The following is a 23917-nucleotide window of genomic DNA, read 5'->3' as shown; positions in this document are numbered from 1 at the left end:
CTTCCCACTAGCTATCTACCTTACGTTTGGTAGTGTATATATGAAAAATGTATTTTTTAAAGACCGCTGTGCTGGTGAGCCTGCGGTGAGGAGCTTGCTGTCAGGTGCTGTGGTGCTGTGCGCCTTTAAAAAGGGGTACTCTTTTGAGCACCTTTAAAAAAGTTCATACCCTTTAACCCAATGATCCCACTTCACAGACTCTATCTTAAGGAAATAGTTTTAAATGAAGAGGTTGATTTGTGTGCAGAGATGTGCATGTGTGAAATATTGGAAAGAGGCTACTTGATGATAATAGATGATTGGCTTAATATGGTGTATCCATTTGGTGCACTATTATTAGGTAGCCATTAGAAATGATATTTTTGAAGATATTGTGGTAGGGAAAATATACTGCGATATGTGGAAAATAGCAAAATCATAATTAACAGAAAACAGGAAGTCAATTATGAGTGTGAATGCATATTATATATATGAAAATAGGTTAGTGGATCATAATGTACATATAAGGAAACACATAGAAAGGTTATTAGAATTTTCTCTGAGTTGAGAATTACAGGTAATTTTGTTTACTTCTTTGTGTTTTCCAAGGGTGTTTTTTCTCTTTTTCCACAATGAACATATATTATTTTAAAAATCAGATAAATGTAGAAAATGGTTGTCTTACAAGTCAGTGCTCCCTTTGGTCCTCAGATTCCTGAGAGACACACACACCCCTTCATCCCGCCTTCCATCTCTGTTGCTGTAAGACACTGTAAAGTGGAGGGCAGAGAGCAGAAGGAAAGCAGGGAAGTGGGTGCGACCTCCTGCTGTGCCATGGTTTTGCTGAGTGACCCGGGACATGCCACTGCCCGGCGACAGGGCTCAGTTTCCACATCTGTAAAATGCACTGGTGGAACTGGTTCACCTCTAAGAATGTAACAGGACTGTAGGCATAGCAGGTCCCAAGCTTCTAGCCCAACGCCAACCCTAACCACAGTGACATCACTGACTGCTTCCATGAGCAAATGCCACCCACACCCAGATGTCACCGTCCACGTGGCCGCCCTCAGGACGAGTTACAACTTAGCCGGGGAGACCCTTGCCCTTTCCTTTGGGAACAGGAGGTGATGTTTATGTACATCATTCATTCCTTCAACACGTCCTTGTTACGCGCCTGCTCCTGGGTGCCAGCCCCTGGGGGCAAGCCCCATAAGGCCCAAGCTCAGAGTGATTCAAAAAGTGTCTTCCCTGGGGGCAAGTCTTTTCCCTTTGAGAGTCATTTTAATTTATATTTGAATTATTTTAAAGAACTAAAGTTTATTTGAAGCTAAGTGTCTGACTCTAGATGAGCCAGATGGATCACACCATTTTAAGTATAAACCACCTACCTACTGTGAGTCTGATTTTCTCGTGTGACTTAGAAATGAGGAATCCAGAAACAGGTGGATCCTTGGCAGTGTGAATAAAACAACGTGTGAATCCACCTGGAGCCGTGTGATGAAAGGAAGAGCGTGTGGACTTGGAGCCAGATGACCTGAGGTCAAACGTGGCTCTCCTGCCTCCAAGCTTTGTGACTTGGGGAAGTTCACAACTTCTCTGACCTGCAGTGTTCTTATCTGTAAGGTGGAGAAATAGTCCCAACCTTACCCAGGTTTGCTTGTGAGCATTAATCAGGATCTTATTTCCAGAGAGACCTGGCAAAGAGCCTGGCATGTTCTTGGCCATCACATCAGTACTCTTGCTGCTTTCCAGAGGTTGTTACTTGAAAGGAACAAGACACCGTTGGAGATATATGAGAAGAAAACCATGTTGCACCATCGTTGAGATCCAGGGTTGTGAGGCTACACAGACCTGGCCCTGCCACTTACCTGCAGTGTGTCTTTTTGCGGAAGTGACCTGATCTTCCTGAGCCTCAGGGTGCTCATCTGTAAGATGGAGTTGATGGCAGCAATACCCACATCCCAGGGCAGTTGTGACGACTCAGTAACATGTGCATCCACCGTAGTGCCTAGTAAAATCACAGTATATTCACTGAGTTGTTTGATACATTTTTTTCCAATTGCAAATGAAATAGTTGTTCAATATAGAAAATTTAGAAAACAACCTTAAAAAGGAATAGAAGAAAGTATGAATTGTTTTCAGTCCTTTTACTTTTCAGTTGCTGTGTGTTTACATCTGAGCTTCCTCATCCATACTCCCACACCCCATCTGCATTCTGAACTGAGGCGCTATCCCCAGCAGGCTGTGGCTTGTTGCCCTGATTGTTCCATCAATGCAAGGTATGTAACACTGCTGCCGGCCCCTCTCTTGGCAGATCCTTCAAGCCGGACTTCATCCTTGTCCGCCAGCATGCCTACAGCATGGCCCTGGGTGAAGACTACCGCAGCCTGGTCATCGGCCTCCAGTATGGAGGGCTGCCTGCCGTCAACTCCCTCTACTCCGTCTACAACTTCTGCAGCAAGCCCTGGGTGGTAGGTGCTGGGCCAGGCTGACCCGGAATGAAGGGGGAGGCGTGGCTGGCCTCCCAGCCCTGAAGTGGACCCATTCCCCAGCATGGAGGCCCAGTAATAAAAGGAGTTTTTTTTTTTTTTTTTTTTTTTTTGCGGTATGCGGGCCTCTCACTGTTGTGGCCTCTCCCGTTGCGGAGCACAGGCTCCGGATGCGCAGGCTCAGCGGCCATAGCTCATGGGTCTAGCCGCTCCAAGGTATGTGGGATCTTCCCGGACTGGGGCACGAACCCGTGTCCCCTGCATCGGCAGGCGGACTCTCAACCACTGTGCCACCAGGGAAGCCCTAAAAGGAGTCTTTTTAAAGCAACTGAATAAACAACTTAGATCCCAAACTCCTTCTTGTAGTTATTACCTAATGATATTATATAGCATATTGTGATACAGTGTTATGTTGTAATAGTATTAGTGGTGAGAGGGGGTACCCTACTGCTCTTATTAATATTTGAGCATGTCATCATTTTTGTTTAAAGGTCAGCACTGTTTATTGAGCACTTAATATATACTAGAAATCTGTGCTGCCTGGTGCTCACGCTATTGCTATCATGTGAAGTGAGCATCCTTACTCTATTTTACAGAAAAGGAAGATCAGCTTTAGGGCTGTTAAGGAACTCCCCAGGGTCATGGAGCCAGGGAGGGGTGAAACCCAAACTTGAAGTCATCTCTCTTTAGTCCCTAATGCTCGATTCCTCTCCCACTTTTATTCATTAGTTTCATATTCATTCATTTGATATGCCTTTCCATCCAAATGTTACCTGTAAGAGAGACTTTTCCTAAAATATCACCCCATCACTCCCCAAATACTCTCAAATTTCTTACCCTGCTTTATTTTTTCCCCAAATACTTATCTCCACCTAGAATGATATGTTTATTCATTCATCTGTATTATCCAGCTCCCCTACTTGAAATAATCTATTCATGCAACAAACAGAGCACCTACTATGTTCCAGGGACTGTTCTAAGTTCTAGGAACATGGCAGTGAGCAAATCAGACCAAAATCCCCAGATCTTACATTGTAGTGAGCAGGGGCACATGAAGTCTGTAAATAGACATGCCACATATTTAATATGACATGGTAAGTGTCAAGGGGAAAACAAAGCAGAGAAGGGGAAGAGGAAACGTAGAGGTTGGGGGGTATGTAGGATGTGCTCTATGAAGCTCCTAGCCATCTCATCTCTTCTTTTCTTGTCTCTCTGCATGGTCTCCTGGTGGTAGGGCAGTGGTTGAGAACATGGGCTCTGGAGCCAGACTGCCTAGGCCCAGGCTTCTCCATTTATGAGCTGATTAGCGTTGTGCAACTTGCTTGATCTCTCTGAGTTTATTTTCCATATTTGTAAAAGGATGATAAAAATAGGGCCCTCCTGGTAGGGTTATGACTTAATACATGTAAAGTACTTAGAATGGTGGGTGGCATTAAGTACATACTCAAAAAATGGTAACAACTATTATTGTCCCTAGTATTAGGAACGAGGTCTCTGCAGAGCTGGCACTCAGTATTTATTGAATGCATACATGCATTACTTTAATAGATATAGATAGTCTTTAACCACTGTTACCAAGGCTTTGGTCTCCTTCTCATTCTTCCCTAACCAAGCTTTTAGGCCTGCAACATCCCAGAAAGGTCCTAGGTAGTATTAGTTCACCTTCCTTGTTTTCCCACATAGTCATGGTCATGGTAGCAACTACCATTTATTAGCACTAACTGCACTCTGAGCCCTTCACATGCATATTATATTTAATCCTTGAACCACCCTGATAGTAGGTGTTTCTAATATTTCCATTGTACAGATGAGGAAACTGAGGATCATGCAGCCAGTAGGAGGTAGTGAAGCTGGGCATATCCAAAACTCCTGCTTGATTATGGAATTACTCTCCTTCTCTGGACTTCAGTTTCCTTATCTGTAGAATGAGGGACCCTCCCATCATTTTCCATATTTCTGAGGTCCCTCGAGCCCACTAAACTGACACCGTGTTGCACCACAGCTGCAGGTTACAGCCCAAGAATCTACAGACCAATCCTGGCCTGATGCCGAAAGTTCCTAAGTTACCTGTTCTTTCTTTGTGAGCTCTTAGTGTTGAGTTACCCCAAAGTAAGTTTGGCACAAGACTTAGCTCCTCTTCTAGCCATTGGGCATCCACGTTAGGCCACACATTGCAGCATATTTCTTCTTCGTGATCAGCGTCTACCTTTCTCTTCCCTGCTTTTGTTCACCAGCAGCTCCCCTTTGCCTTCTGGGTGAATTCCCAGCTCTTTGTCTGGCCTCTAAGGCTCCTGGTGGTCTGTAATGGATCACTCTCCAGCCTCCTCTCTCACTGTCCCTTGCACCCAAGGCCACAGCCATGGCAGCCACTGAGTGTCTCCAGCACACAGTTGTTTCACTGCACACCTGGAGTGCCCTCTTCCTTCTCTTATGTCATCTGCTCCAGGGAGTCATCCTCACCCCCACTCTGTCCCTCTTCCAGGTCCCATAACCCCCTCACTTCCCTCCAGCAAGACATTATTATCCCAACCATCTGCCCACAGGCAGTCTTTCCTCCAGGCCTGGTCTACGTGTTCAGTGTGTTGCCCCAATATTAAGGCACAGTGCTGGGCACAGAATGAACTCCCAGGGTGCTGAGTAGGGTGGGTGATAGAGGAGACTGTAAGTCTGAGGTCTGCTTTTCAGGAGCTTATCCACTAGCTCTGGAGACAGTAACTATCTCCATGGCAAAACTAGGACGCGCTGAAGCAGGGGGAGCACAGTGTGGAAGGGATGCAGCTTGTGCTGTTGGAAATGAGTAGGGTTTCTAAAAGCAGAGAAAATACTTACTACTAACATAGCCAACATTCAGGTGTACCTATGGAGCAGGGCTTGCTTTTAATACACTGTATATTTAATCCTTACAACAATCCTGTCAGGTTGGATCTCTTGTTTTCTCCATTTACAAATGAGGAAACTGAAGCTCAGAAATCTGAAATGACTTTCAAGGTTACACAGCTAGTAAGTGGTAGAGGATTTGAACCCAGAGTCTACACCATAAACTACTACACAAATGCCTCTCAAAAAAGAAGGGCATTGCAGGCAGGGAACATGGCATGAAGGTCAGCAGCTTGTGCTTGTGTGAAATGCTAAGAGTGTAGAAAATGCTTATGAAATGTGATTGAGCAGAACTTAGTGGACCTGGCAGGAATGAAGGGGTTGGTATATACTGGGTAACAACGGTTGACCAATGTTCTCTCGTATTCTTCCCTAGTTCTCTCAACTCATTAAGATCTTCCATTCCCTGGGTCCTGAGAAGTTCCCGCTTGTGGAGCAAACGTTTTTCCCCAACCATAAGCCAATGGTGAGTGCCCTTTTTTACTCTGCTTATTTTTGTGATATGGCATAAACACAGTTGTCCATGTACTTAGTCCCTTTGAATGGAGGAGATGGGCTCAGGGGCTGCTCCTTGACCACCTAGGCTCTAAGGAAGAGCTGTGACATCCTATAGGAATACCTGGCTTTCCTAGGAGAAGGGTCAGGTCTCCAGGTAAAATTCAGGCAGTAGAGCAAATGACAAAGATGGACAGCATTCCTTGGGACATTGGGAATTTTCAGCAAATCAGGGGACAACTTGAGCTGGCATATTGGAACCAAAGGTTGATAATAAAGGTGAAAGATGTTTCAAAGGTTGGATGTTACCTTGAACCCTTGAGCCCTGTGCAGGACCTGGTTTCAACTCTTACTTTAATAAAAGCAGTAATATTTTGTTTGCATTGATCGTCAAAGGGCAGTTTCCTTGTGCATCCTCTTCGCATTCCAACTTTTGAATATACTCAAGGTTGTCTCTGGGAAGTGGTTGGAGCTTCCCAGAGAATTCAGAGTATGTGGGATAGCCTTCCATTCGGAATATGTGGGATAGCCTCCCATTTGGATGGTGGGAAAGATGAACATCTTTTGGGATGAGGTGGAGAGTTCTTCATCCTGCAGCCAGAAGAAGTTGGATCAAGAGTTCTGGGCAGCTGGAAATAGCCCGTGACATGCCTGCTTTCATGGTCGGTGGTCTTGTTAAACTGGACAAAGGAATGCAGGGCCATGGCCCCATGCATGCCTTGCAAGGAATGTGAGTCTTGGGGAACAAGAGAGTTAATAGGGTATTCAGTAATCTCAGCTGAGGATGATGCTGTGCTTGTAGAATCCCAAGCTTAGGCTGCTGAGCTTGACAATCCTGTTTGGAGACACTGATAGGTGTCTCCAGGTAGGGGACAGTCTAACCAGGCAGAAACATTTCTCATTGATTATCTTTCCCTTGTGTGTGATGCAGTGAGAGGAGTCATAGAATCCAGGATGTACTGGTTGGAATGAGAAGGGCATGTGCAACCCAGCATATTCCAACTAAGTGAGAACACTGTGGAGAAAATGCAGGGTTTATCCTCAAACCAGCCTGAGTTTGAATCCCAGTTCTGCCTACTTACTAGGTCTTGGGTCTCTGAGAGCCTCAGCTTCCTCAGCCAAAAACCATGGATGACAGTGGAACTACCTCATTGGGTTGTTGAGATTTAATGTGATCATGTGTATAGGGTGCTGTGCTTGGCATATGATAGGTGCTCAAAATAGAGTAGCTTTAAAATAGGGGCAGAGCCATACCCTGGAACACTGTCAACAATGGGATGAAAGTTGGGTGAGGGGTCTGCAGCCAGCCCAGCCCATTGAGGGTGACAGGCCCAGCTGTAAGTTCTGGGAGGCGTTGGCTGGCTGTAGTGAGTTCCTGGCATTCCCAACTAGGCCAAGCCCTACTCGGAATTTCAGGCAGGCATTTGGCATCAAGGACTGCTGTTTGAGCCTCCCCCTCCCCCTCCCACTTCCACCAGGCTGAGATTCTTAGGAAGATTCTTCCCACCAGGGAAGGCCAAGTCAGGGGCCCAGTCTGGGAATACCTGTACCACTAATAGGCAATTCGATATTGATCCAGATTCCGTAGAACTAGGGAGAACCCTGGCCATAGAATCAGGGAGCAAGGTCAGGGCTGGATTAGCAGCCAGGAGGAAAGCTAAGATGCTGCTCCTGAAAATGCACCTGACTGGGGCAGGTGGGTCCATGCTGTAGAAGTGAGTGGAGGGAGGGGAGTGGGCACAGACCAGGAGCCAAAGCAGGCAGGACCTGGCTTCCAAAGCCCTCTGTGATCCCTATAACCCACAATGGCAGTCAGGACACAAGGAGACAAGAGACTCTATCAGGTGTGTGATAGAAATAAAACCACTTTACTGTTTAGAATAAAGGACACACTATAAAAAGTGAACATTATGCAACATTACAAGACAATATACATTCACGGCATATAAAATTCATAAATAACATGGAGGAAAACTGTAAACAGTGCTACAAAATTTAGCAACAAATACATTCCTTCCAGACAGGGTTTTCTCTGGTTGGTTTCTCTCCATCACTTCTGGGTCTCAGGACAGCAGACCGGCTAAGGAGGAAGGTGGGGGTCATGGGAGAATTTACGAAGCCCCTCCCCTTGGAGTATGAGCCCTCCTCGTGTCTCCCAAGAGCCAATTTGGAAGCTGTTGGTATCTGTCTCCCCAGCACTCCCCCATTTTGTTTTGCTTTTGCTGTCAGAATTTAAGTGTTTTTCTTGTGTAAAACTATTTTAGTGATATTTTTACTTTGGCAGCCAGGAGCCAAACACTTGGGTGTCATTTTTGGTTAATCCATATTGTTGATCATTGAGCATATGATGAAGGGCAGAGGCGGGGGGGGGGAGGGTATTGTCTCCTGGGGACCACAGTTCCTATGAGACAGCTGTTCCAATAAGTCATTTGTTTAATTGCTCAAGAACCATGGTATGAAAAATGGTGCTCATGGGCTGTAGCTTGATTGCCATGATGTAGGGTCTGGGGCTGGGTAAGGCTAAAGCACAGGAGTCTCCCAGTATTATCTACCCTGGCCAGATGGAGCACTGGCCTGAAAGGTGAGAGCCTGGGTGTGGTGCTTTTGGATAGGGAGACAGAAGAGATGGCCAGAGGAGGCCAAGAGAGCTTGGAATCACAGGTCCCACAGCCCTGGATTTTTAGGAGAAATCGTGGCTTCCCAATGGGGTGGACAAACGGACTAGAGGGAGAAGGGAATGGGAATGACCAGCAGACTGCCCAGGGCCAGGTGCCTCAGAGCAAGGATGTGAATGTACTTGCTATTTTTTCTCTCTTCCCTCCTAGTCCAGAAAGCCACGAGGATGCCGATAGGGAGGAGTCTGGAGGAGTCTCTAGTGCTAGTTCCTTCTAGTTTCCCCAATTCGCCAGTCTAGCTGCCTTCGCAGTAGAAGTATTTACCCTCCGTTCCACTGTAGAATTTGATTCAGGAAAATGGCGGCGTGTGGGTTTTGTTTTTTTTTCTTTTTCCTCTTAAACACAGTGTACACATATTACAGCCTACACATGACATAAGATTTAGCAAAATAAAACGTTCACGATATGAATGAAATACAGAAGTGTCTCAGCTACATAAATGACTTTAAATTATACAGTAAGTGAACAAGTGAAATAAACAAAGCTATAGCTTATAGAAAGCTCAAAAACCGCCCTCTGACATCACTCTGCAAAGGACCCTTCTTTGCTCAGGACCTGCTGTTTTCCTTGCCAGGGCCTGGCAGATGGGACTGTGGTTCCACCAACTTTTCAGAGGGAAACTTCAGGTGACACATGCTCAGGCCTCACCTCAAGCCCCTCCTTGTGTGAGTGGAGATGACCCCACCAGGGACCAAGAATAGCCAGATGCCTCATGGAGGTCACACTAATGCCCAATTGTGGGAGGGCACTTGTGCAGGTTGGGTTAGGGGTTCCACCTTATAGGACTTTGAGGTCCAAATAAAGAAAATCTTAAAACACCAAGTCTGGGGCTCACCCCTTAAAAACCACTGGCCTGCTGACCTCAGCTTCTCCTGCTCACGCTGCCCCATTGAGAGAGCAAAGCACCACCCCCCCCACCTGCCCCCCCCACCCCCATTTCCTGTATGCCAGATGTCATAACCACAAGGTGAAAGGTAGGTAATGAAATCAATCCCAAGGAAACCGGATGCCTGTACTGCCTTCCTGCACTGGGGTCCTGCCAAACACCTTGCCTGGGCATTTGCATTTGTGTGCGAGACATTACAATGTATTGTCTGCTTCTTTTTTTTTTTTCTCCTGTTTCAGTTGGCAGCTCTGTTTCCTAAAGTGGAATGAACTGAAGATACAAATACTAATACAGGATAAATACCCATAATCTGAAAAAAGAGACAGAGCAATCATGTTAAATGTAACCATCCTACCATCCCCAATTCTGTAAAATATACATTATCACCTACTCTTGGCATCTCACTTTCAACACTAAAACTTAAAATAATTTTATTTAATCAGAGAATTTATATTATAGTTTTACTTCAAAAAACACAACAAAAACCCTACAGCTGATTGCAGAGTAAGGCTTTCCCAATGACCACCAATTTTAACTTTATGAGCTGAGGACCTCAGGAGGTGGCATTCACCCACCAGTAAGCTGGAGGAAGAGGAGCAAGTTGTCCCCAAACCCAGGAAAGGTGGCCATCTAGCCAAGGCAGGGCACTGCAGCTTTCCTTCCTGTGCCCAGGCCCCTGACCCACATTCACTCTCATCTCCCATCTGAGCCAAGCCAGTAAGGCAGTTAAACGAAGGCCCCAAACATGAAGCAGGAGAAAAGGAGAGGGACAGAGGTCAGAAGACCCCAATTAGAGGGATGCTGAGGGTGCTCAGAATTTCAAATTTTAATTAAAATGAAAAAAAAAAAAAAGGTCAACTTGGAATGTCATGATTTTCTTTAAACAAGCAACAACAACAAAATAGAAGAGATTAAACTATTGGTGTATTTAACAGCATTGAACAGAATTCTGTGTCCTGTAAAAAATTAGCTTATGTCCCCATGTGGGTATATGCAAATGTGTATGCAAACACATCCCCCTAGGTGAGATAAATGCTACTTTGGAAATAGTATTCTCTACCCATATCTACTGGTTCTATATCTGTGGATAGTGTACTGTGTTTGTATCTCTCCAATTTACATAAAGGCAAGCTCCTGGCCAAATCTACTAAAGAGTTTTCCAGGAGGAAATCTTGTGGGAGGCAGGGAGAGGAAAGACATTCATCTCAGTCTTTCACCTGAGCTTTTGTCCAAGGCAGGCAAATTGCCTCCTGACCTCAGGCAGATGTTTAAGTCTTCACCAACTAAGAAAGTTCTGCTATTCTGGCCTGGCTGCTTGCTCCAGACTCAGAAACATCTGGTCAACCCAAGCATCGTTGGGCTGGGGAATTGTGTGTGTACTGCATCATCCAGACCCTCTTGCAGTTTCTTCCTCCCCTCCCTCACTCTCACGTGCAGACACAGACAGACATAGTCTGGTGGGGACATGCAGTAGCATCTCCTTGGTGTATAAGATCTTCTGCGTACCTTGAGTCTATCTGCTTGCTGCCCTTGACTGATTTGAAACAGTTGGCTTTTCAGCAGCTTCCTTGTCTGTGTCCTTTATGTACTGGGGAAGGGGGAAGAGAAGGGCAAAGGGAGGAGGGTCTGGGAGATGGTGAGATGGGGAAGAAGAAAGAGGGGTAGGTATTACAATGCCCAAATTGGGTAGTTTTTCAATTTTTGTTTTCCTAAAAAAATATAGATTATATCATCACAAAGAAGAATATACATTCCTCATTCTTTCCGGCATGGCACCAAAAATTTCCAGGTGGAAATGGGTGATGTCAAAACCAAAAAGAAAGGGAAGGGTGGGGCCAGGAGGATGGTTCCAAATAAACTCCATATGACAGCATAGATTTTCCTTTAAGTGTTCGAAGTGCTAAATTTGCAAGAAAACAGGCACTAATTTCATTGTCATCATCTGGGAAGAGTTAGTGTCCAAGGGAAGCTCAGTGGGAAAGGAGGGAAGTGAGTTGGGGCAGGGTCTGGCACTCAGGGGTCTGTGGCATTGATGATGCTTTTGTCCGGGGGGGCCCATCCTCGGTACCAGCTGCAGTAGCCACCCTTCTGCCGGATGCAGGCATAGTGTTTGGACTGGTAGCCAGGGTAGCCAAAATTGGAGAGCATGTCGGTCCAGAGACACTCGTTCTTGGAGGTCACAAAGCAAGGCAGGTAGTAGCAGGATTTGATCTGCAGTGAGATAACAACCAAAGGTTGGTGGAGCCTGCTGTGGTGGACCTAGGCCTGATGCTTGCCTGAGACTGGATTCAGAACTTGGGACCACTGCAGGTGGAGCCCAGCCACATCACTCCCTTAGTGAAAATAATATAAATAACACTCACCAATACTTATTGAGCACCTACTGTGTACCAGACATTCTGCTAAGTGCTTCTATATTATTCTCTTTAATTCTCATAACAGATTTATCTCCCTTTTACAAAGAATAGAGCCTCAGAGAGGTTAAGTAACTTGCCCCAGGTCACACAGCCAGAAAGTGGTATAATTAGACATTTGGGAGTGCTTTCCCTCTCAAATGGTAACAGGCAAAGGCGGGAGCTCTCAGCTGTTGTAGGGAATTGAGAAATTAGAAAGATTAAAGCATACACTGTAGAGTCCAGCTGCCCTAGGCTAGAAATCAGACTTAGTGAGCTGTGTGACTTAGGGCTAGCTACTTAAGCTCTCTAGGTCTCTGTTTCCTCCTCTGCAAAATGGGGACAATTAAAACTGTACTAGTCATAATCACTATTGTCCCATTTGGCAGAGTTGTTGTGAGAATTAACTGAGAGAATGGCCTAACTGCCTCCCACAGCAGCAAGGCTGTGTGCCCTGACCCTGTGCTTGGGTCAAGGAGTTGGGCCAGGTTGAAGAGTGACCCTCTGCAGCAAGTGGTATCAGCAGTCCTGCGCCAGCTTGCCCACCTGGGGCGGGGGCCACCAGTGCGTCAGCTGCCTAGGTGAACCCACTTGGGGCTGCTGGGCAGGACCTGCCAACGTAAGGATCCTGTACCTGCCACAACCTTGAGCCACGGGAGGGGCCAAGGATGCTGAAGAGCCCTCATGCCCTGGCAGCTGCCAAGTGGGCAGCACATATTACAGCAGAAAGTCATTCTTTCCTCGCCTTCTTCACTGCTCAGCCTGGTGCAACATTCCTCACCACTCCTTCTCGGACCTGCCCCTCTGCTCAGGCCTGACATGCACACCCTTCCCAGCCTCACGGCCCAGTGCCCAGTACTGTAGGAGCTGATGTTTCTGGGGCTGCGAGCCAGCACCTCCCCTGCCTGCTCTCCTTGGGGCTTACCTTGCAATTACAACCCAGATGATATCGATAGTTCAACCCCTTGCGCTGGGAGAGGGTGAGCTGGTCCCACCTCTCCACGAAGTTACACAGTCCTGTGTACATCTTGCCATCATAGACACGGCCTAGAGGAGGAGAGGGACAACAAGCGGGGGTTATTTTGTCCAGAACCCAGCCAGAAGAGGAAGAATTCATACCTACTGAGTAACCCCCTTAGGCCAGGAACTGTGCTACGTACTCTTCAGTCCCATGGTTTTATTTCATCCTCCCCAACACCTTTTAGGATGAGTTGTATTCCCATTTTCCAAATACAGAAAATTAAGTTCAGAGAGGTTAAGCGATTTGCAGAAGGTCCCAAACCCAGTAAGCACTGGAGCTGGGGCCAGAGACCAACTATTCTCTTCCCGTGTCAATGGCTTTTTGATCTTGCTTTTGTTTTTTCCTTTCTACGTTGACTGCCTAAAGGTGGATAAGTTTCAAAGACAGAGCTAATAGGTTGTCCTAAGATGTGGAGAGCAATAGGTACTAGCAATTTCTTTTCATTTACAGTAAAGCTGAGAAATTGCAAAACCAGGCAAAACTAGGTTTCCTCCCCAGAGTCAGTGGTGGAGCGGAGACTAAAATCCAGCCTCACTGTAGGAACTTCAAGCTCCCACCACTGGTCAAGCAAGATGGACTCAACACTAGATATTCCTTATAAGTCAGTGGGCTCATCGCCAAAGTCCTGAGAACACTGCTGGGTCTACCATTCCTTCTCCATCCTCTAAAGTGAAGGAACAGTGGACCTTGGCCAAACCCTGGCCTAGATGCTGGATTTGGCCGTTACCTGTCAGCAGGTACTGGTACTTGTTGACCTCTAGCTTAAGGCCACAGAGACTTTCGGAAGCTTCTGTGTGGATGTACTGCACGTGGGGCATCTTGGTGAAGCCTCGGTACATCTGTGGGCAGAAGGAATATCATGAGAGGGGGACCAGGGCTCAGAACACATGCTGTCATTTGGGCTGTGGGATCGGATTCCCCTAATAGGCCACTATGTGGCCGGTCACTGACCTACCTACCCCAGGGTCTTCACTTCAGAGACGAGGCCACCTGCTCCTCACTTGTCTGAGCCATGGGTGGTGCCTTCCCCGAGAAGCCTTCCCATCCATCCAGTCACACCTCCCATTCCATTTTACAGATGAGGAGCCTGAGGCCTAGGCAGATTAAGTGGCTTGTCTAAGGCCACACGGTTGGCGAATAGCAGAGGTAGGCATCCAAGCAGGGGAATCTGCTCTTAACCATTATCCTATGCTGTTTCCCAGTGCAGCCTCACAAGTTCATGGCTAAGGGCCTCTGATGCAGGCAGGTGCCATTTATAGCTATCGTGCCTCCTTTGTAAGCATGCGCTCAGAGCCACTGGTGTGAATGTAACAGAGGCTGAACCCACTTGGTTATTCCAGGTCAAGTCCACGAGCATTATGGATCTGTTGAGACAACTGCTAACCATGTGAGCTGGTGGAGGTGGGAGGGGGCACCGAGGTGTTGCCGAATCCCATTATCCCTCAGTTCTCAGAGTACACAGGCCCTGGATGGCTGGTGGTCTCTAGGCTTATCCCAAGGGTTTCCAATAAGACAACGTCTCTATTTTAGTTCCTGGCATGCATAAGTAATTTACTAATGGTAATAAAAAGCCAGACATCACCTCATTGGTGTCTCATCTAAGTGCCTCCCATTCAGTCTAATGGGCTGTTTTTCTTTCTCCCCATCTTCTTTTAAGTGGCGACTGGCTGGCGGGGGTAGGTGGTCCATGAGGCCCTCTGCCATCACAAAGGGTCTCTTGGACCGACAGGGTTTGGGAGCCTCTGCCTTTTTAAGGGGAGTGCTGTTCTAATTGTGTGCAACCATCGGTGCAGGTGCTTTTAATTTACCTGGCCTCCCTTCTTAACCCTCTTTTCCCGGGAGGCTCTCCAGATGAATGAGGAAATGCAGCCAAGAGCAGCGAGAAGTGCTGTCCTCTCAGTTTTGAGCTGTGCCCTCGGGGAGCACGGGCGTGTCACATCCTACCCCCCACTTCCTCAGTGATGGATGGTGCCTCTCTGGCTTTAACAGGAACCATGCTTAAGGGTGCTGCTGTGTGCATGCCATCAAGTGTGGCCTCGGGAGAACGTCCCCTGTACTCACTCCCAGGCCCAACAGCTTCTCACTTTGGTGTGGATGACCCTTGACTTTTTGGCAAGTGTTCCAACTCAGTACTCTCTCTAGGTCTTTCAGGCCAGCCTGTTGGAGACTCAGTTTATTCCATGTTGGTCTGTCCCCTGTATCTCTTTTCTGCTTTATGGGTAAGAATCAAGCCCCTGCCCAGTAAGAACTCAGCTTGTTGAAATCAGCTTGGCATCTCTGCTACTTTTGAATTGAAGAACCCTTTATTTTAATATGGTTTCTAGCACTTGCATATGGAGCCAAAATCTTAACACATTATAAATGACTGAGTCTGACAAATACAGAGCTGCCTTTCAGGGTCAATTCTGAAAATAATATGGTAAATGTATGGTAAAGGCAGGTTTTACTCATTTTGTTGTCTTTTCTTTATAATAATCCAGTTTGATCTAAATATTGATCCTAAAGTATCCTAAAGTATTATTAGGTTTGTAGTCATAGAGACCGAGAATTGGTTTGACAAACTTAGGAGGGTTATAACAGGTTTATAATGTCCTGAAATCAGAGAATCTGAGAATCTCAGAATTGGAAAGGGTGTTAATCTGATCCAGCCGATGCAATGGAAGATTAATGGTAAACTTGGGTTCTGTGGACAGACAGCCAGAGTCTGCATCTTTTCTCTGCCACTTATTTGCCTCTTGGAAAGTTACGTACCATCTTTGGGCCTCAGTTTCTTCATCTGTAAATTGGGGCAAAGCAGTTACTTCATATAGCGTTTTTGAGAATTAAATGCCTTAGAATAGCACTTGGCATACCTTTAGTAAAAATTAGTTTAAAGCCAGTTATACTAAAGTTCGTAATAAGCAGAGGGAAGGATTTGGTCCTCTTCTTCCTACATGTCTTGCCCAGCCTCATCACTTAAGTGCAAGTAGTTAAAGCCGGTTTCAGACGTAGACAGGTTGCTCTTTTTTCCCCCAGCTTTACTGAGGTATGACTGACAGATACAAAGTGTATCAGTGTAAGGGGAGGTTTTGATATATGTATACATTGTGATTACCACAATGAAGCTAGTTAACACATCCATCACCTCATATAGTTACCTTTTTATGTGTGAGAACACAACATCTACTCTCTTAACAACTTTCTAGTGTGTAGTACAGTGTTGGTAACCATAGTCCCCATGCTGTCCACTAGCTCTCCAGAACTTACGCATCCTGCAGTACTGAAAATCTGTACCCTTTCACCAACATCTCCGCATTTCCCCCACCTCCTAGACCCTGGTAACCACCATTCTACTCTCTGCTTCTAAGAATTCGACTTTTTTAGATTCCACGAATATGTGAGATCATGCATTATTTTTCTTTCTGTGTCTGGCTTATACTTAGCATAATGTCCTCCAGGTTCATCTTTGTTGTCAAAATGACAGGATTTCCTTTTTTAAGGCTGAATAATATTCCATTATAATATTTAATTGCAATATTGTATATACACCACATTGGACTCTACAAGCCTCTGGGCTTGGCTTCGCTTTGTGATAGTATCTACATGAAGTTCTAAGGAGTTAACTTCCCTTGGGGTGAAGGGACAAATAACGTGGGAAAGAAATTTTTGAGTTTGGAGAGTTTTCCCTATTTCTTATGGAATGTCTGGTCTTTATACTTGCAGCATGAACTGTCACCACTATGTCAGATATTTCTGGCATGCCTACAGCACTGTGCTGGATACTGCTTTATATCATGAACTCATTTAAACTCACAACTGATTCTTATAAGCAGCCGAGTTTCAGAGACATTAGATACCTGACTGAGGTACCAAGTACATGGATTTTTCTCTCACAGAATGGGCTGTCTAGCTGGGGTGGCAGAGCACACGAGAACAGAGTCACAGGCATTTGGAGGAGGAGAACAGTTCCCCATAGGCTGGGGCGGTCAGAGAGGCTTCCAGCTGGAGCTTCAAATAGCTTCAAATGCTATTAATCATTTGATTAGACAAAGCCTTGAAGGAAGGAAGTCACTGGGGGCCAAGCATTCCGATTGTCCAGCAGATCTGTCCTGCCCAGAGTCAGGACATGCACAGCACATGACCAGCGGGCCTCCCCATGGGCCTTTCCCAAGACCAGCTGGGACATAATGTCCCCCACGTGCTGTCCCCTGCAGCCAGCCTGAGAGCATGTCTCCATGGCATAAACTAAAGCTACAGGCAAAGCAGATGCTTTCTCATGGTCCTGATAAGAGATAAGATCCCCAAAGATTAGAACATCCAATTCTGGAAACTTCCACCTTTGTACCACAGCCCAGCACCTCAGCCCCAGCGAATCTCCATGTTTGGGTTTGCAATAAGCTCCCTCAACATTCTAACACCCTTCCCCTGCCCCCAAACACACCTGTGGGTCACTGCACACTCAAGAGATGCCTGAGAGGAGGACCAGAGGCCCTGGAATTAGCATATGGGAGAGGGTCTGCCTGCCTTTCATCTGGTGAGAGGTTTTGGGGGGAGGGGGTGGGAACTCTGAGAGAGAAGAGAGGTCAGACAGAGCAGCTCAAATTCTCACGTTTTCCCTGTTCCTTTAGTCCTGCTCTAAGGGAGTCCTTGCTTTCCCCGGCTGACTCTCTGGGGTAGACTCTAATCCGCTAGAACAAAGCGCCCAGGGACCAGTGCCAAAACTCCTGCAGACTCCCCTCTCTGGCCTCTCCCCCTTCCCTCCTACAAAGATATTTTTCCATACACCCTTTGCAAGTCAAGAACTACACTGCTGGATGACAAATCCACAAACCCAAGTTAACCTCCTTTTGTTCCCTAGGGGAACTAGATACAAATGGGGTGGGGGGAGCCCCCAAAGTGGGTGGGAATGATGAATCAGCCTGCTGCTCCACTGCTCTGTAATCTCCCTGTAGGCAAAAATGCTAATTTCGCTCTAGTTTACTACTTTCTGACTATACAATCTTGACGGTTGTTTAGCCTTTCCAAATATCACCTGTAAAATAAAGGATAATGTGTATCTATTTCACAGGGTTGTGGTGAGAATTGTTCCCCCATCATTATAACAATTATCTTCGGGGCTTCCCTGGTGCTGCAGTGGTTGAGAGTCCGCCTGCCGATGCAGGGGACACGGGTTCGTGCCCCGGTCCGGGAGGATCCCACATGCCGCGGAGCGGCTGGGCCTGTGAGCCATGGCCACTGAGCCTGCGCGTCCGGAGCCTGTGCTCCGCAGCAGGAGAGGCCACAATAGTGAGAGGCCCGTGTACCGCCAAAAATATATATATATATCTTTGCATCCTCAGCTCAAAAAAGCACAGTGCAAAGCACAGAAGCACTGAGACCGTGGGGAGGAGGGAGAGAAGAAAGGACATGAGGGAGGGAGGGAGGGTGACTGAATGGCCTACTCCTACTCCTATGTCTTGTACCTTCTTGGATTAGCAGACTGGTACCTGGAGACCAGCAGAATCCAGGGGCTGTTTGGATAGAAGGGCAATGACCAGTTCTATAGGTTATCTAATATTGGGCTGGTAGCAGGGCAGAGTTAATAAAACGTACTAGATAGTGGTTGATGATCAAAGTAAGATGGCAGGGATATTTTGGGAGTCACTGTAAAGAGCACACAGGATTGGGAAGGAACCCTGACACCTCAGCTTGGGAACCAGATCTAGCTTTAATTAAATGTGTGATTCTGGACAACTCATTTCCCTTTGAGCCTCTGTCACAAGTAAATCAAGGGAATTTATTTTCTAACGTCCAGCACTCTGATCCATGGACCTGGGTGAAAGATGGTGAATGGACAACAAAAGACCCGTGTCTTGGGAGTGGGTGTGTGTGCTCTGAAGTGGATGGGTGAGCAAATGTTATTTGGCCTCTAAACACTGCTTAGAGGCTGTTCCCAGTGAGGGGGGAATGGGACATTCTGCCCACAGCAAGGGCCTCTGGTCACCCTGGCATCCAGGCCTTGAAGGAAGGAGAGAAGCTAGGCAAACTTAGGAACCACTGCTCCCAGCCTCTTCCCCTCCCAGCTCTCTGCTGACCATAGTGCGTCTCACAATGTGAAGGATTATTCCAGAGCAGGCAGGGAATGCATCTCCTGAACCTCTGCTTTTGTCTAATCTGCTTTTGCATTTGCTTGCCAGCTTCCAGGGGTTGCACAGTGGGTTTTTTGGGTTGTTATTGCTCTTGTTGGTCCCCTCTCCACCCACTCTTCCCTCCCCATGGCCATCTGAAGACATAAGCTGGTCCCATGACCAAGCTTGGGCAGCCAAGGGCAGCTGGCCAGGGCTGACTCTGGACATTACATAACCAGAATGCTGTGGATGTTTCCAAAATTGAATCCAAAGCAACAGGTTCCACAAACTTGGTACATCTAACCTCAGGCCTCAGGATGCAGGAATTATGAGGCCTGGAGGTCTGCCTCTGAGATGGTTGGTTACAACCCAGGGGCTTTGTCACTCCGCCTCTCAATTCTACCCATAAATTGTCTCCTCGGGAGTTTCAGGCCAGTGCGTCACACACTCGTCCCCTCATTAGATGGACAAGCATTTACCAAGTCCCTGTTGCCTGCCGGTCCCACCCTAATTGCTGGGAATGCAAATGTGAGCACTGAGTACAAGGGCTAGCAGTCCCCTGGGACCTGGGCACACCCCATCTCGGACTCCTGATTAGTCCTGCACATGTGTCTTCTCTCCCGCCTGACTATAGTTCCTAAACATAGGAACCGCATCTTCCTTGTGGCCTCCACAGCTCCTGGCACAGAGTGCTGCATGTAGGGAGGTGCTTACAAAGGTGGAGTGGTGGACCAGCTGCCAAGTTGTTCAGGGTCGAGCCCCAGTCCTCTGTGCTGAGGCACTCAAACCAGCTCCTGCTTAGAAGTAACACAGCCCGTGTCCCAGGGCACTTAGAATCCTGAAATGCCTGAGCCAGGAGGGCTCTTAGGGGTACCCAGCCCAACCTCACACTGTTGACATATGGCAAAACTGAGCCCAGGAAAAGGGACAATTCTAAGGCCAGTGAGCCAGGTGAAGGAATGGAGCTGAGACTAGGAGGCAGGCTCCCTAGGTTTTGAATCGGATGTGCTTTTTCTTAGGGCATACTTCCTGAATGTGCTTCATAATGTTAACATCCTCACAAATATGCTCAGTTATGTGAACATGCTTTGTAAACGATGCTAACTAATGGGATGCAAGAAGACAATTAAAGCCGGGAAAATAGGGAGAGAGGGTGAAGTTCCTACTTTGGCTTGAGGTTCCTGTGATCAGCACAAGTTTAATGTAAAGTTTTGAGAGGTTAAACCTAAGTTGTAACCTCAGTGACTGCATAAAACCAGCAGGCATTGTTGAATCCTAAAACGTCAGACCTCGGAAGAGCCTGTAGAGACGATCTAGTCAACATCCCTCCCCCCATTTTACAGATGGGAAGACTGAGGTCCAGAGAGGGGCAGTGACTTGGCCAGTGTCTCATAGTTACTAGGTAACAGGGCTTTCTGCTGTCTGGTTCCAGAGCGCAGCTTCTTAACAGCTGCCTCTGAGGGACTCCACTGGCCCTGGCTCTGGGATGAAGCAGCCAGCACCACCACCACCACCTGTCCCTTTCTGCTGCCTCATCTATGCCCTCTCCAGCCAGGTGGAGGGGCTAGGGCTGGGGCTCAGACACTGAGCAAACACACACCCTAAGTCCAACCCCACTTGCCTCCATTGGCCAAGACTCTGACAAAAAAAACCCAAACCCTCCTGAATCCTGGGATCAGGCTGCTGTCACTCACCTTCATCTGCTTGATGGTGTAGACCAGTGTGCCAAAGGGCCCCTCCTTCACCAGCTTCTTCCCCACCACCTTGGCCCGGATCACTGTAGAAGAAGGCAAGACAGAGACAGGGAAGTTAGGGAGGCCTGAACCACTTTAGGGACCACATCTCAGGGTAGGCATCCAGCTCCCAGTATGTCTGGAATTGTTTTCTTTGTAATTCTGAAGCAACTAGAATAGATGATTGTGTTTATAAGAGCAAGCATTCAGGTAAGAGACACTGGGATGGGGGTGGGCAGGGAGGAGTGGAAGAGAAAGAGAAGACAGACATCTTTGGAGTTAATTTCCCTAAACGCTCATAGTTGCAGTCTGGAAATTTCTAAGGCTGTACTCACCCCTGGAGGAGTGACTCTGTGGTTTCACCATAATCCAAAATCTACTTCTGTTAGAGCCTCCTGCCCTCATTCCATCGCACCTCTGACAATCCCATGGTCTCCCAGACCTATTCTCTTTCTACCAGGACCGCTTTCTGAGATCTACCTCATTTGGGACTCTTCCTTTGCATGCATCCTAATACACCCACAGGGTTGTGATGTACCCCAGTTTGACCTCCATGCCCCAGTTGGCACTCTGATGGGGCCCTTGGTCCCCAGCACTTAGATGGCAAGGGATGCAGTAGAGAGCAGCTCAATAAGGATGTGGTAGAGGAAGAAGCACTTGGGAGCAGAGGCTTAGGAGCCAACCAGACTCTTCCAATCCCAGCCCTGTTCTTTATGGCTATTATGACTGTGGGCAAGTAACTTTGTTTCTGGCCTCCAATTTCCTCTTCTCCAGAACAGGATAATAATGTTACCAGTTACCTGAATTGAAGGAATTGGGCAAGATAATGCGTGTGAAAAACTCTCAGCACTATGTCTTGGACAGAGTGTATATTAATGTTATTAATATCATCATTATTATCATCATCATTGATAAAAATGGGATGGGCTGACCCATGGAAGGATTGTTACTGGAAAAAATAGCTCCCATTTATCGCACACCTACTATATGCAAGAGTACATTTTACTTATTTACTCCTCACAACTGCCTTACAAGGTCAGTATTAGCATCCACATTACACAGATGAGGAAACTGACAGAGAAGTGAAACCATTTCCTCATTTTGAGCCTCAATTTTCTTATCTGTAAAGAGGATGTACTACCTATGTCAGGGAATTGGAATGAGGATTAAGCAAAAAACCTTATGAAATTTCTTACTACAACATCTGGTAGAAGGGAGTTGCTCAGTAAATATTAGTCGACTATGTATACAAAAGTAATTAGACAGACCCAGTGTGACAAAGGCTGGAAGAAAGGCATTTACTACATGCAGTAAGAACACAGAGAAGAGAGGGATTGACCTGGAGATTATAAGAGGCTTCTTTTTCTATTGTATGTGAAGAAGCTATCTTCAAATATTTGTCAAACCAGCAAGTGGACAGATATTGAAGACAGAACTCAGAAACTGCAAAGAAGTTGCGTTCATTGGCTCAGCCAAAGAACAAGTCATCTAATAACAAGAACTAGCAACAAAGTCGGGGATTGAGGCGGTGCTGTCATGGGGGCAGAGAGTGTCTCCATCAAAGGGGGCTCTATGCTCTCATGCTAGGACTTTGACCAGAATGGAGTGGATTTTGCATTTATAGCAGCCGTGTTTGAATCACAAATTGAACTCTTCCAGCTCTAGGATCTTATCACTCTTTCTTACCTCACATTGCACTTAGCCCAAAAAAGAGCAGGTGCTCAATAAATGTTTGTTAAACAGCTTACCCTTTACACACACACACACCCCCCTACACACACACACCCCTACCTGCCTATTCTGGTAGCTCCGTTATCCTTCCCCGTTTTGGTTGTCCCACCATGTTTCTCAATTCCTTGTCTCTAATCTCTTAAAAATTTCCTTACTAGGAACCAACTCCCCTACCCCAGCTGAATCCTATCCTGTTTCTTCCCAGATGAGCTTGGAGCCTATTCTCCCAGTCAGACTTGAAGTCAGGATCCAGATGAATCAATGGCCCCTCCAAACCTTACTTGCCAGGGATGGCAAAACACGGAGCCCAGTGGCAAAGTTAGCAATTCAGCAGAGGCAGCTCAATTTGGGAAGAGGCAAGTGGCTGTTTCCAAGTCTGCTGTAAAAACGAGAGCTTGGCAAGATCCCAGGCCAAGTTCCCTAAAGATTCTGCCCCCACCTCTGTGTCTGACTTTGAAACAGCATCCTTGGCAGGGAGCCATCCTCCCAGAGGCCCCAGGGACTATTTCCTCTACATTAACTCCCACAGGCAGGTTGTAACAGCTTAACTGTTGGGCAGAAGGCATGTCTGCCAGGACTTTCCTATTGATTCTTCCTGAATTGATTTGGCTCCATCTTCTGCTTCTTCATTAATACAGAAGGTAAAAGAAGGAGTGAGTCTTTGCCTTGGGAGGAAAAAAAGCAAAAGGGATTCCTTTAAATAGCAACGTCTACCCTTTCCTGGCTCAAAAATGGCTTGACTTCATTTAGACATAACATGTCATAAGCAGACCTGGCCTATAAAGCTGGGTACTTCTGGAAGCTTCCGCATGCACAGTGAGTCAATTCCTTCCTTACCCCGAAATGGTCTGAGCTTGGAACCTTTTCATCTGAGAATAGTTCAGGGAAAAGAGAGTAAGTTTTTGTAATCAGGAAGCCACATTTGAGTTTGAGTTCCACCATTACCATGCAGCCTCAGGCAAACCCCTGTGTCCCCAGAGCTCCTTCCTCCTAAATATCTCTGATTGTCTTGACCCAGTGCCCATCACGTGGCTTATAAGTGATATACTTATTACTAGTAGAGCAGCAACATGACATAGCATTGAAGAGCCAGGTCCCTGGAGCCTGACTGCCTGGGTTTGAATCCCAGCACTGGTGCTGTGTGACCTTAGGAAAGTTACTAAGCCCCTCTGTGCCTTTGTTTCCTAATCTATGACAGTATCTCATAAAGTTGCTGTGAGGGTTAAGTAGCACAAACACTGAGGACAGTGTGTGGCCCATCCCAAACCCTATGTGTTTGCTGTCACTGTTATTAGCATTACCACCACTACCATGACTTTTGTTATGTGTGTCCATACAGAGTATCTTTAGGCTTCTAACATGCACTATAAGCTAAAACCTGGGGGTTCTGCTTAGGATGAGGAGAAAGGTAAGCTGATCAAAATACTCTGGTCTTGTAAAATTTCAGGGAGAGGTGGGGGAGCACACATTAACTTGTCAAAACAAACTTAAAGGTGTTATTTAGGCCTGGAGCACCCACTCCATCATAGGTACCTGTCCCATCTCATCATCC

General features: G+C 46.7%; 2 protein-coding genes across 2 annotated transcripts in view; one reads left to right on the top strand and one right to left on the bottom strand.

Moving 5' to 3' along the window:
- SYN3 (synapsin III) overlaps positions 1–23917 on the top strand; it is a gene marked incomplete at its 3' end in the record, with an annotated part of 453972 nt that overhangs the window by 151945 nt on the left and 278110 nt on the right. The window contains exons 5-6 of the mRNA XM_082667036.1: positions 2294–2450; positions 5722–5811. Of these exons, the coding sequence (XP_082523162.1) occupies positions 2294–2450; positions 5722–5811 (247 nt within the window). The remainder of the gene's footprint in view (positions 1–2293; positions 2451–5721; positions 5812–23917) is intronic.
- Positions 7681–23917, bottom strand: part of TIMP3 (TIMP metallopeptidase inhibitor 3) — a 57042-nt gene continuing 40805 nt past the window's right edge. The window contains exons 2-5 of the mRNA XM_082665657.1: positions 20596–20678; positions 13543–13654; positions 12720–12841; positions 7681–11612 (exon numbers count right to left, since the gene is read on the bottom strand). Coding sequence (XP_082521783.1) covers positions 11415–11612; positions 12720–12841; positions 13543–13654; positions 20596–20678 — 515 coding nt within the window. The 3' untranslated portion in view covers positions 7681–11414. The remainder of the gene's footprint in view (positions 11613–12719; positions 12842–13542; positions 13655–20595; positions 20679–23917) is intronic.

Source organism: Grampus griseus (assembly GCF_964374135.1).
Source record: "Grampus griseus genome assembly, chromosome: 11".
Classification (NCBI taxonomy): Eukaryota; Metazoa; Chordata; class Mammalia; order Artiodactyla; family Delphinidae; genus Grampus; species Grampus griseus.
The sequence above is the reverse complement of the archived record's forward strand: the minus strand, read 5'-3'. Positions and strand labels throughout refer to the sequence as shown.